Below are 13,720 nucleotides of genomic sequence, written 5' to 3' on the forward strand. Positions count from 1 at the left end.
AAGTTAACTATAACCTTTAATAAAATTTACAACCTCAAATTATATCATCCCTGACAATTGGCGAGCCAGTGGTCTCACCTCCCTTGGTTCTCCACTTGGGGATTCAATTTAATTTCCATTGGTTAAAGTCTCCCCCAAATCCAATTAATTTCCTCTCCCACATTTATGAGTAGAGGTTAATACATCTCCCCATATATATTGAAGTTGAGAGATTTTCGAGCATAACTCCTAAATCTTTATCGTAAACTATATGATCACTCAAGGGACCTAACTAAAGAAATTTTTAAATAGTTTTCAAAAACTAGTTTAGACTTTATCCATCCGTTTACTTTTAAAATAAATAAGAAAGTATTTAAAGAATATACATCTATTTAACAATAACTCAAAATGTGTACTTATATATCCAAAAGAACAAAAAAGTTTGTCACTTCAAATGTAGATTTTCAACATTACTAATGAAGTAATTATGATTAAGTAGTGATATATGTACAAATTTTATAGTCCAACTAATGTATCACCGATATATTATTGATAAAAAAAAGTGATGATGCAAAAAAGACTAATTATCACATGACTATATAAGATAATGTCACATGAATTAGAATAAAAATTTAATTAAATAGATATCATTATTGAAATGGTAAAAGTTATTGTTTGAGTGATTTTTTTTAAGTTTCTATTGACACTTATAATGAAAAATTACTTAAATCAATTTTGTGAGAAAGACTTGAACTCTGTAATAATTGAAGTGATTTACCATTGATTATTACATGTTCATACTACGTTAAATTAATAATATTATGGTATAAAATTTACATCTAACTCGTGTAAAACTTGATGTAATACATTCAAATTGGTGTTACATAATTATCACATCACATTCATTAAATACAAATTTTGTGTTAAATATGCATTACTTGATCATTCAAAATCTACCATAATACAAAGTTCGGCTTTAGATTGCACTCAAAACATATTTGTTATTCATGATTCATGAATGCTTTCCAATAATCAATGCTTCAATAGTATTGTTAGGTCTAATATTTATCACTTATCATCATCATATGATTAAAATGAATTAAAAAAGTAATATTTGTTATAATATCAAAAGCGCTCGCCATCCATGAGTTTTTTAACATTCCTATAAAAAAAATAATTTATGAGCAATTATATATTCTATCAAAAGGACAAAGTTGACTAATTCGGCTTTAGAATTAGGGATGGCAATGGGGAGGGGACCGATCTCCCCGTACCCATCCCCGATATTTTGCGTATGTCCCCATCCCCTCCCCGTCCCCGTCAGAATTACTTGAGAGAATCATCATCCCCTCCCCGAATAATAACAGGGGATCTCCGAGGGTCCCCGATCCCCGAATAACTAATATATTTTTTTTCGATTTTGAGTTAAATCATATTAAAATAAAAAATTCAAATAAAAGTAAAGTTCAAAATATATCTTAAATTAATATCTATTACAAAAGTCACATACATTAAATTAGTAAGTAACGCAACATGCAATGGATACAAACTTCTTTTACAAACTATCATGAACAAATTAATAGTCTAATACAAAATTGTTACAAATAAAATCGAATTTAGATTCAAAATTAACTTTTTCAATGGTGGCGTGGGCACTTTATAAATGTGGACTATTCCCTTTACAACATAATAGTTAAATCGGAGCAAATCAAAAGCAAATATTAGATTAGATTAGATTAGATATTAAAATTGTGATTCGCTGTGGGCAATTATAACATCTAAAATTAAAAAAAAAATAGATTTACGTTTAAAATATTTAAAGAATATTAAAATTTAAAAAAATGTTTGGCTAATAGAATCTACTCGGTCTTTTTAATGTCCTAAATAAAAATTTAGAACTTTAATTAGCTAATTAGGCCTAAAAGTTTAATAATATAAATATTTTGATATTTTTTATTTTTACCAATATTTATAATTTTATAATTTATTTACTAGTAATTTTAAAAAATTAAAATAAAATTAAAAATTAAAATGGGGAAATGGGTAGGGGATGGGGATTCCACCTCATCCTCGTCCCCTCCTCGAATAAGAAATTAGGTATGAAATTATTCTCATACCCTCCCCGAATGAGGAAAATCTCCGAGGGTACCTGTCCCCGTGGGAATTTTTGCATTCCCTATTTAGAATGCACTTAAAACATATTTACCATGCATGGTTTTCAAGAATCAAAATCATTCTTGGGTATGATTTACTATTTAGCAAATGAGTAAAATTTTAAATAAATTAACGTGAAAAATTTGTCAGAATAAGAAAAGCACTCATGGTGCATGAATTTCGAACAAGCATCTAACGAGCACTTATTTCAAAAGCTAGCACTAGAAAGTACTTCAAAAAATAAAAAATGAACGTATCTTTATTCTAACCTCGTGACATTAAACCACTGCGGAAAAGGTTTTAAATTATGTTAAGTACATTCCAAATTAAAGCATACTTTCAATTCTTATTAATTTCTCCAAAAAAAAAAAAATTGTTTACTTCAAAATACGGGCTAAAGTACGATACAAGGCATAATTTCTTTCGCATAGAAAACTCTACAACTCAACCTTAGATTAAATGTTCATGTATTTTATGCACTTGTTTTAAAAATTAAATCGTTTATTATTTGAATACATATTATGAAGCAAGTTTATTGAAATTCACAATCAGAAATTTATCAGACCTCTTAAAATATTTGGAAGAATATCTTTTTGATTTAATTACACAGACAAAAAGAAAAAGAAAAAAAAAAAGGAACCTATTGGGGCCACCGTTTGAGCCTCAACCATCCAAGTATAGCACAAAAATTAACCCTTCATTACAAGATTAATTCTCTGATCTGCTTTTGTTCGCCGCGTAAAGGACTTGAGGAAAACAACCAATCACATGCACACACGTCTAATCGCCAGTCTTCTTCGCACGCATAACGCAAATATTCTGAAATACTTAAAACAGTCAAAGCACCAATACCAGTATACCACAGTCCTTTCCTTTGAGCCATTAATGGAGAGCATATCCTGTGTCGATGTTTATTAAGCCACAGATTGTCAGATTGTGATAGTAGTACAGTACCCCACGCTTTCCCCGCGTCTTCATATGTAGAAAAAAAGCACTTTTCCAGTTGCGCTTTCGCTTTATTCAGAAGCACTTTTATCTCCAAGCATGCATTGATCATCAGATCACGTACAATGGAACTTATTCTTCACCATACAGTGAGTACTCAATGGGGACTACGGAATATAGATACTTCGACCGATCACTATATCTATTGAGCAAAGAGATAGAGGCTTTCAATTAACCCCACGTTGTTTTAAAATTAATCTTGCTAAGAACGAACGTTAAGCCTCTGTTCTTGAATCGTTTGAATTAATCAAGATCGGTTCTATGTTTCTGCAACCAGTGATCATGGCAAGAGCTGGGATCACGAGAGCACAGATGGCAACCCTAAGGTAACGTCAGTACTGGATTATTAATTAACTACTTCAATTTCATGATTTAATTAATTTTGAAACAAATATTCATTTGCGAGTGTTGCATCAGAGAGACACGAAAATATTAGGTACGTACTCTCTTTATGTGCATACAATACTTCCATCACGTGTACCCTTTAATTAAATAGGTTAAAAAAAAAGGATCAGAGAGTATACAGCAGGAGGACAAAAATTTTCTTGAGAAACTTAATGTGGTTAGTTTTTGTTTGTTAATTAACATTATTATTTTTCATGCAGGTTACCTAATAAGCAAGTTTATTATCGCGGCCTTACCAAAACTGCCGAAGCAGTGCTAGATGATGATGATGATGGTCAACAAGAAAGCTTTACAAGAAATTCATCAAGAGGTGAGAAGATGAACAATTCAAAGGAGAGTTTGGTAAATTGGATCCCACATCCTCGTTCAGGAATATATGTTCCTCAAGGCCATGAGCGGGTGATGGACGATGTTCCAATCAACGCGGCTTCGTTTGGCCATCGGACTTTCTGGCTGAGGAGCGATGATGGTGTTGAAAAACCAAACCCTGATTATGATTATAGCCCTTAAGGTACTACTGATTTAGAAGAATGCCCTAGTGAGTAATTAGATCAATTTAATATGTTCCACTAGAGATCAATTGATCCTATTACTAAATGATAGATTTAATGAGAAGATAAATGCAACACGGGTTTGTGCTTGCATTGGCATGCACTACTGTGCCCTAAATAATGTAGCGTGAAGCAAAAATGAAAACTCAGTTGTTTGATGCTCAGAAAATTTAGAGGAAAATAATCTGAATCTGGATTTTTATTCAACGAGAAAATATCTTAATACATCACTATTTATAGACAAATCTTAAGCTTGATTGATACGTAACTAATTCAGTATTAATTAAACTTAAGCTAGCCAAACTTTAGCTCAATGCGTTTTGAATTGACTTTCTTCTTCTCTAAATAATGAACTGTCCTAACATCCCCCTCAAACTCAAGTGGCATAAATGTACACTGGGTTTGGATCTCAAATAATTGTTTTTTTTTTTTATCAAGTTATTTTCCACATAGATACAACATGCACCAATTGAATTTCGATCATCTAAGTCACATGATCAATTAGCATCACTAAACCAGCTAACTTCATGTCTCCATCTCGAATTAATCTCAATCCATAACCTTACGTAACTTTTTAAGTATCTCAAAACTCTCTTACATGCATTTAATTGTTGAATTGTATGAGATGATACATATTGACTCAACTTGTGTACAACAAAAACAATATCAAGTCTTGTTAGTACCAAATATTGTATACTTCCAACAGCGCTTCTACAAAGAGTTGGATCTTCAATGTAATAGCTAAGATCGCTTTGTTCTTTTTTTTTTTTAACTCACTCGGTGGAGTGTCCATCCTTTTACATTCTAACGTATCAACATTGGCCAACAAATCTCTTATATAGTTTCTTTGTGATAGATAAATGCAATCTCTATCATATAAACCTTCTATCCCATGAAAGTAAGACAATGTTCCCAAATCCTTCAATGCAAAAACAATACTGAACTGGGACATGGATTTCTGATTTTGCACTATTTGGCCTTGTAATATTTAGGTATATGATCAACATATATCAATACCATAATTAAGAGATGTTTTGCTTCTTCTTAAGAATAATGAAGTATCAACCTTGGAATTCACAAATCCTCGTTGCAACAACAATCCTTTAAGTTTCTTAAATCAAGCTTTAGGGACTTGTTTGAAATTCAAACCATATAATGATTTGTACAGTTTGCACACAAAATCATATCTCTGTTGTCCATGAAACCTTCATGTTGGTATATAAAAACTTCTTCAGTTAAATCACCATAAAAGAAAGCATTATTGATGTCCACATGTCTTATGGTCCATTGATTCCTTACTGTCAAGCTTAGTAAAAGTCTCAAAGTAGCTGATTTAACCATTGAGAGCACATTCAATATTCAATTTTTTGAAAACCTTAATTTAGCCACCAGTCTTGTTTTATGCTTTGCTACACTTCCATCAGTGTGTTATACTTTACTTTGTATACTTTATGAAAATGATAGGTTAATGGGTGAAATATCTTGAAAATATTATTGAATTTTGTTCAATGAGAAAATGTCGCTATTAGCTCAATTCATAGAGCATCTAAAACAAACTTAACTACCTTATGCTAAGAGTGCGTTTGAAATTGAGGTTGGGCAACTAAAGTGTTTGGTAAACACTAATTGCTGTAATTTGAAAGTTATGTTGATATAATTTTTCACTTGTATAATGAAAAATTTATTACATTTTTAATAATTTCATCTAAATTATTATTTAAAATTTATGTTTCTTAATGATGTCTGATGATGTGGCATTGTTCATCTTTCTTTTTTTATTTTCGAATCTGCCTCACCAGAGTGTCATCTATAATAGCTAACTTTTAACCCGTATAATGTATGACTAATTAGAATAAGTAGTTTATAAGTGCAATATTGCATCGACACATACTTTCTGAATAAATCTTTTAATATGACGCTGTTTAGATATTTGATCTTTGATTTGATTATTACACAGAAGAATCAAAATTGCAATAACAAAATAAGCAATGTTTGAATTGAATTTTCTCCTGTCACAATCATTGAATTCGAACTTACCGGTGAATTTCCGCTTATTTATCCTTCCGTGCAACGGCGCCGTTTTTATCCGGAGCCAAACGGTCAAAACCCCAAAAAGGCCCACAACAGCAAAATAAAATAAAATAAAAGACCGCGAAAAGGCGTCTCAATCCAACGGTCTGCGTTGGAGAAATAAACATCACTTGAACAGGCGTCGGAATCTGAAAGCGAGTTATCCACTTTCCTACTCGTCCAAAATCCGGTTTTAAAACGACACAGTATCGAAACTCAAAAAAAATCTATCTCGTCTTGACTCGTCTCATCATATCGCACTATTCTCATCTTTTCTTCGAAGGCAACGCTCTGGTTCACAGATCGCTGTAGCTTAGCAACTAGTGGTCATTTCATTCCATTTTTCTTCAAATTTATTTTTTATTTTTTCACACCAGTCTCTTTCTCTCTCGGGGGAAGCGATACGCTGCGTTTTGGTGGTGCATGACGAGCGCGTCGGAGTTATTTTATACCAGGAGATCGCGCGTGGGCCGGGCCGACCAGGATCTAGGCCTCGATTCTTTCACTTCCGAAAGGGGTTTGCACAATCGTCGACACCATCATAATCATAATCATCGCCATGATTTGGACGGCTGTGATCCTCTCCGCCGGTCGCCGCACGCGCGCCATCTCCCTCACCGTCCCTCCCCCTCGGTAACCAGTTGTTTGTATAAAGCTTCAATTTTTCAGCCCAGATGCTTATGAAATTTTTAACTTTGATTTTCTTCGTCATTATTTATTTTTGTTTATTTTATTATTATTATTATTTATTATTATTTTTTGCATTGACGGAAAATTAAAGTTGTTGTTAATGTTATTCATTTGATTTAGTTACTTACAAGGAAGCCATCGGGTTTGCAATTCAGAAATAATTTCTTATGAAAAAAAAAATCAGGCTGTAATTTGGATATATAACATAGCAAATACGAATAAAAATTATTTTTTATATTCATTATGTTGGAAAATGTCTTGGAAATGGGAATGGGATTTTGATTTTAGTGGGAAATTGGAATTGTAAAAATTTGCTGTGAAAAATGAAGATTTGGAAGAAATGCTGCGCTAGCTGCTAAGTTATGCATAATATTAAGCTTATACATATCATTTCAAGTAGGTTTGGCATATTAAAAGAAGAATGTAAAAGAAGGAAAATTAAAAGGATTAAGATGTATTTTACCTTCGGGGAAAGTTGTATTTATTGCCTTGATTTTCTCACTTCTTTGGGTAGTGCTCCAATCCATGCAGTTGATGCCGAGTCATAGATCAATCTGTTGTAATCATGCAGTGTGCTGGGTTAATTGTTCCATTGCTCTAGCACTTCCTTTCCTTTGTAGGATTCTAATTTACTTGTGCGAGTGTGATACTAAAATTGACTGTTTTTCTGTTTATATTCTTCATGCACAGAAATGAACACCAATTGATTTCATCTGTATCAGTTTTGGATAGTGATTAACTGCTGAAAGATAAGTCTTATTTTGCCCATTCTCATTTTTGTGTTTCACTTTGTGCAGGAGCGTGCATCAGTTTGGCTTGATCAAGGAACCAGTCAGCATGTATCAAGTAATCCTATGAACTCAGAAGTTTCTAGAAGCACAAGCAGTCCGAGTTGGAACGGAAATGAGAGGCTTCCTGGAACTGTGCTACTAGCAAGGGCAAGACTTCTTGAGAGATTGAGAGGGGTATCTCTTTCTGAAAATGGGTCAGTGCTTTGTAAGTTATGTTTGAGTTGAGTTTTTTATGATCCATTGTGCTTCACGTATGGTATGTGCTGCACAAATTTGTGTTTACTGCATTTTATCACAGAATTTGACGGCTATCAATTTGACACTGACTCTAAATTGACCCATATTCAGTTTTTGGTAGGAATGCGAAAGAAAAATCATCAGTTTTATTGAAAAACTATCATCTGGGATTATTACATGGGTTATGCAATGTGTATTGAAAATAGGCAGCATACAGTCATAGTATAATTACAATGTGTGTGTGTGTGTCTCCAGTTCCAGTGAGGCTTTGTCATTACATTCTCTGTGCATTTATCTCTGAACCTCATATCTCCTTGGTTGAGGTGGAGGTAGTGACCTGTGCTATTTGGCTTTATTCAGGAGAAGTGGCAGAGGTTTATCAAGCAATAACCAGAGGGGGAATATCTTTGGTGATGAACTGAGGCTTGTTGATGCAGGAGATTGGGCAGCTGAAACCTCCGCAGGATGGTCAGCTGTAAGCTCTCCCTTTTCCGAATTGATGACTTCTCAAACAGAAAGACTGCAATTAGTGCAACAGAAGAGGAAGAAACCTCCTGGTCTCACTCAGGAGGCCCTGGATTGTTTGCACGTTGAAATCTTCAACAGCTTTGCAATAAGTTCCGAAGGGGAAGCATCAAAGACCTCATTAGATTGCAGTATATGTCTAGAGAGTTTCACAGATGGGGATGAGCTTATATGCCTGCCATGCAAGCACAGGTTCCATTCTGATTGTTTGGATCCTTGGGTTCGAAGCTGTGGAGACTGCCCATATTGTCGAAGAAATATAGTTGTAAATAGTGACAAATCGGTATAGGGAACAACTTAAATTCTATGTTTTATTTAACCTTTTAATTGTTTGTTTTTGTGTTTAGGCTTTGTTACACTAAGTAAAAAATCTTGGGACTTGGCTGTATTTGGGAGATGGTTTTGGTTCCTAGTTTTGATTTATGCGGAGATTTTGACTTGAGCTCATGAATTTCGAACCTCCATCTCGATGATAACATGATATATCATCCCATTCGAAAGCTTATAATCATTTCACTACAAGGCCTGAATTTATTATTTTGTGAACCATACGATCTGATGAAAGGGACAGCATTGACCATATATGTGATAAGACAAAATAGCCGGTTCATTCATTCACATTGGAAGCCCGGCTAGGGTAAGTGCATCATAGACTTACATTGTAAGCCCAAATCATGTTAGACATCCAAAACATCAGCTTGAAGGGCAGCACAAACGCAAGCTTCTGTTTGTAGTACAAACAAACCTGGCAATTAGATTACAGCAAATTGGTATTCTTGGTGAGCTTTCTCCCATCACCAAACTCGCCAACTGGGCTGCTGAGCTACTGCTGAAGAAAAGATGTTCATGGGCATAGCCGCGACCGAATAGAATGAGTATGAGCACAAGGGCTTTTGAGGTGTGTGTGCGCGCGTGCGCACACGCGTGCTCAAGACAAGTTCATTTATGATTGTGCATATGTCCATCGCGGAAACAAAAGAGTAGCGCACACTTAAAACGAGTTGCAAGAGCAAACGAGTAGTGCTAAGCATCCTAAAGTTTTATCTCAAAAATCTATTTGAAATGATATAACATTCATCAATTAGATAACGAGATAATAGAATTAATTCAGATAAATCAACTTGTAAAAGAAATATAAACCATTTGTTATAAATATCACATCACATGCCTTTGTGAGGTCAAGGTGAAATTCATCAGTGAGGTGCATATCATTTTTTAATTTGAGATGTGCGGCGCGGCACCACTGCTTAAAAAAAAAACACTTAAAAAACTCGAACACTATAATTGACACTTTCAATAATTTAGAAGACATGATCTTCGTTACACATATAGTAGTGATCGGCGGATCCGCCGGTTTATTTAATTGAGTTGGAAAGGTAAAAGCAGCAAAAATCAATCTGACAGAATGAATAATTAAATTAGAAACACGGTTTCTTTTGTTAATTCTTTACACACGCCAAGCTAGAAAGATGAGCAGCACTAGGACACGACGCTTTCATACTTAGAATTGAAATATTATTAAAATTTGAAACGGAATGGGAAAATCTATGGGTTAAGTTTGAAACGGATTAGAATTGAAATATTATTAAAATTATTTATCGTTATTGGATCCTCTGCAGATACATGTTCATAGATTTGCCCCCGAATTTGATATGGGAATTCGAAGTGGTGGCGGTGGCGCCTTGCTTTTATTACCAAATCAAAAACTCAAAAAAAAAAAAAAGGATTCTGCTTTCTGTTCTTGGAAATTGGAAAATGGTCACTGCATCTGCATGCATGCATGCAAGCTCCTGATTCCTGCCAAGGCAAGTAATCCCATTTCCATTTATTGACTTATTTTGGGGACTCACCGTTGTTTCACAACTATCTATTATTCTATGGGAGCCTCTATGTTAAATTTTCTTTGTTTTTGGACTTTAGTTTTGCGCCGCCCATGGAGAATTTACAAGTCTTTGTCTCTCTTCAGTCTTCAACTCACTTGTAATCTTTCATTGGTCGATTTCTAATAATTTCATTTTTTTAGATGAGAAAAGTCTATATATACCCACACACACACACACAAACAAACAGACGTTGCTATTCCTTATTAAAAAAAAAAAAAGAAAAACTAATTTTCATCAAATGTCTCTTAATACATCAAAAGCATCTAATATTTTTGTAATAAGAAATAATAAACGTCTTTTTTTTAAAAAAAAGAGAGAATTAAAAGAGTACTTACAAAATTTAAAATTACTCCCACCTGAAACTTAATATGGAAGAAAAGAAGGATGGATTGAATAGAAATTAATTAAGATGAAATAAATACATGGAGTTTGAATATATATATATATATATATAGAACCACCAAAACGGGTCCAAGTTGAGCATAAATTAATTAAAACAAAGTGGACAATGCTGCCCTTGAAAGTTTGAACAAGTTTGGCTCTTTTTACCAAAGCAATATCATTTTCATAATGTGATTTTGTGAATATCTATTATTTACTTTTAGAGCATCTCCAAAAGCCTCTATAAATTTTACTCTTCAAATACTTATTTGCTTACCTATGTGGCAAATAGAAAGGTGAAAAAATATGATATTCTCCAAAAGACTCTTCAAATAGAAATAAGTTAATATTATTATTAATCAAATAATTATTTTTTTAAAGAAAAAGTCAATAGTAATTAAAGCACTTCTCTCTCTTTCTTCAATGAAAAGTAATAAAATATAAATTGAAGAGGGAGAAATCAACTCTCCAAATTTGAAGAGAGAGAATCATTTCTTATTTGAAGAATCTTAATTGGAATGTCTTTTAGAACCTTAAATATTGAGGTGGCTCTTCAAATAATTAATAAAATCTTATTTGAAGAGTTTTTTGGTGATGCTCTAAGGAAGTTTCGGGGATACCCAATTAAGTTATGTTTATTTCTTTTTTTTTTCTTTTTTTGAAAGCTAGGTAAATTTATTTTAGAATTAAAAAAAAAACCTTTCTATTTGTTTTTTTTTTTTTCTCTTTATCGTGCACATGGCTTTGCAATTGTTGGTCATAGTCCACGCCAAGCAAGTGTTGAACACGACGGGGGCGGGAAAATTCCAAGTGAGAAATTTAACAGCGTATGAAGTAGTTCACGTCGCATTAAAAAGATTTTCCTAGAAAGTAACATCTTTTTCCAGGAAAATTTTGACCAGAGCGATGGAGTCTTCGGTCTTCTACGATCAAAATTTTACTTCATGTGGACCAATTAATTGGGGTTTTTTTTTTTTTAAGTCTTGGTCACGCGATTGGAACGTTATAACATTTATGACTACGACTAGATTTCCCATCGGATTGTCGTTTTCAACTTATGATTTATAAACGATTTATTCCCCGGCCAAATTGATAGAATATACGATTGAAGAAGCTTTACTTATAAGGTTGTGTAAGTATTAAGTTGAAGACATTGTGTTCATGGCTGTGATTACGGCATTTTTAGGGTATTATACTCTACAATTTGAACATTATATATAATCGAGTTTTATAAATTTTTATTGACTTTGTAAACTATATGTTTACGACCCCGATTGGGTACTATATAGACCGTGTTTTTACATTATTTAATTATGGAACTTATTTTATTGGATAAGGATGAGCTGAATTCTGCTTAGTATTTGTTAGGTAAAGAGAGATTAAAAAAAAAAAAAAGTAAAAATTTGAAATAATTTTAAAATAAATAACTAAAATTTTGAATTAAGTTTACTCTAATTACTAATTCACTGCTCAACAAAAACTTTAACTTAATATTAAATCTTAATCTTGTTTTATTTGGTACAAGCTAAATTTATATGGGTTAATTTGGGATTATCTCTCATGAAATGATAACTTTTAAAATATCCCAAAACTGTTATAAACCTCAACTTACCCCCTATATTTGTAAAGAAAATTAAAAAAAAAAAATTATCTGCCCACCTCTATTTTTCACTTACTTTTTGAATAAAAATAAGAGTAAGTTGAAATTTATAATAATTTTGAGATACTTTAAAGAATGTCGAAAAAAAATCCTAAATTTATCCATTTTATAATATAAAAGTCAAATATATCTTAAAAAATTATTAATTGTGTTTATCACAAAGATGATGGTATTAGATTTGTGGATAGAATGAAGCTTATCTTTTAACAAGGGGACAAGCATGCTTGCTATAAATTGACCATCTAATTCCGGTTTTTATGTGTTTTAGATTTTATATTTAAAATGTTATATAATTGTGTAAACCAAATCATATTTCTAATATGAACAAGATTTTTGAGATTTTTAACCTTTTTTTTTTTGGTTTAATCGATTAAAACCAATTAACAATACTTTAAATTCTTCACAAAAATTATTAAGCAGACAAGAGGTGTTATATTTATGAAGTTTGCTTCTAAATAGTTTTTAATCAAAACATATGTTAAACTTGTTTTAACAAACTAAAATAACCCGTCATACTTTTTTCTACTTACTTTTAGTCAGTTCTTTGGCAAATTGCCAAATGTAAAGTGTAATTTCAAAATCTTACTTCTTGTACATCGAATCATTAATTGTAGCAATAATTGTAACGAGATTGCCAAATGTAAAGTGTAATTTCAAAATCTTATCTCTCGTACATCCGAGTCATTAATTGTAGCAATAATTGTAATGAGCCCTCAATTATAAATAGAGACATCTCAAGTAAACAGATTTGGTAACCATCATGCTACTAACAAATAAAAATAGTAGTGATTCAAGATTTGTATCACACCTGCTATTGCACCTATCATTAAATTAAACATTGTTTGGCCTTATCATTCAATATTTTATATTCTTTATCTTGTAATAATAGTCGATGATTGACATATTGCATACCACGGCAATTAAAATACAAATTAGAAATTGAAATTATGTAAATATAATATCAATCTCCAAGAACAAAACCCCAATACAAATTAAATCACACTACACACATTCAAAAATAGAGAGACACTCAATACAACGTTCAATAACTAGGTTGAATATCATGGTTTTAGTATATAAATTGACACCCAATTGTTAATATAATTTTAGATAGGAAGTAACATATGACGCACTCCTCACAAAAAAAGTCACTAGTCCCGTTATTAGTGACAAATTTATTACTAATAAAAATAAATAAATAAATAAATAAAAACAAGAATTATGATGTGTGCGACACGACATATACTCGATGGATGTAGACCCTATTAATTAATACAAATAATACCACTGCTTTTAGGAATAATTATATTCTCCTCCTCTCTTTTTTCTTTTTTTCTTTTAGAAAAAGGCAAGAAGCGAATAGCGATAGATTTTTTCTTTCTTTCTTTT

The 13,720-nt window shown here is 32.3% G+C and overlaps 2 protein-coding genes across 2 annotated transcripts; both read left to right on the plus strand.

Annotated features, from left to right (window-relative positions):
- The first annotated feature begins 3,325 nt into the window (after positions 1-3,325).
- On the plus strand, positions 3,326-4,221 carry LOC18035286. Its single transcript, XM_024178810.1, has 2 exons — positions 3,326-3,464; positions 3,744-4,221. Exons 1-2 carry the CDS (start codon positions 3,400-3,402, stop codon positions 4,051-4,053), a joined length of 375 nt encoding a protein of 124 aa, XP_024034578.1. The 5' UTR covers positions 3,326-3,399; the 3' UTR covers positions 4,054-4,221.
- A 2,054-nt stretch (positions 4,222-6,275) lies between these two features.
- LOC18035252 (probable E3 ubiquitin-protein ligase RHY1A) lies at positions 6,276-8,804 on the plus strand. The gene is made up of 3 exons (XM_006422797.2): positions 6,276-6,797; positions 7,652-7,839; positions 8,243-8,804. Exons 1-3 carry the CDS (start codon positions 6,588-6,590, stop codon positions 8,694-8,696), a joined length of 852 nt encoding a protein of 283 aa, XP_006422860.1. The 5' UTR covers positions 6,276-6,587; the 3' UTR covers positions 8,697-8,804.
- The last annotated feature ends 4,916 nt before the right edge of the window (positions 8,805-13,720 follow it).

The sequence above is a fragment of the Citrus clementina genome, unplaced genomic scaffold (assembly GCF_000493195.1).
Source record: "Citrus clementina cultivar Clemenules unplaced genomic scaffold, Citrus_clementina_v1.0 scaffold_8, whole genome shotgun sequence".
Lineage (NCBI taxonomy): Eukaryota > Viridiplantae > Streptophyta > Magnoliopsida > Sapindales > Rutaceae > Citrus > Citrus x clementina.

Excerpts from the sequence above, each read along its gene's own strand:
- LOC18035286 (XM_024178810.1), top strand. The coding sequence starts at position 3,400 with ATGTTTCTGCAACCAGTGATCATGGCAAGAGCTGGGATCACGAGAGCA. Across the intron at positions 3,465-3,743 it reads GCACAGATGGCAACCCTAAG|GTTACCTAATAAGCAAGTTT; the intron begins GTAACGTCAGTA and ends TTTTTCATGCAG.
- LOC18035252 (XM_006422797.2), top strand. The coding sequence starts at position 6,588 with ATGACGAGCGCGTCGGAGTTATTTTATACCAGGAGATCGCGCGTGGGC. Across the intron at positions 6,798-7,651 it reads CTCACCGTCCCTCCCCCTCG|GAGCGTGCATCAGTTTGGCT; the intron begins GTAACCAGTTGT and ends CACTTTGTGCAG. Across the intron at positions 7,840-8,242 it reads GTATCTCTTTCTGAAAATGG|GAGAAGTGGCAGAGGTTTAT; the intron begins GTCAGTGCTTTG and ends GGCTTTATTCAG.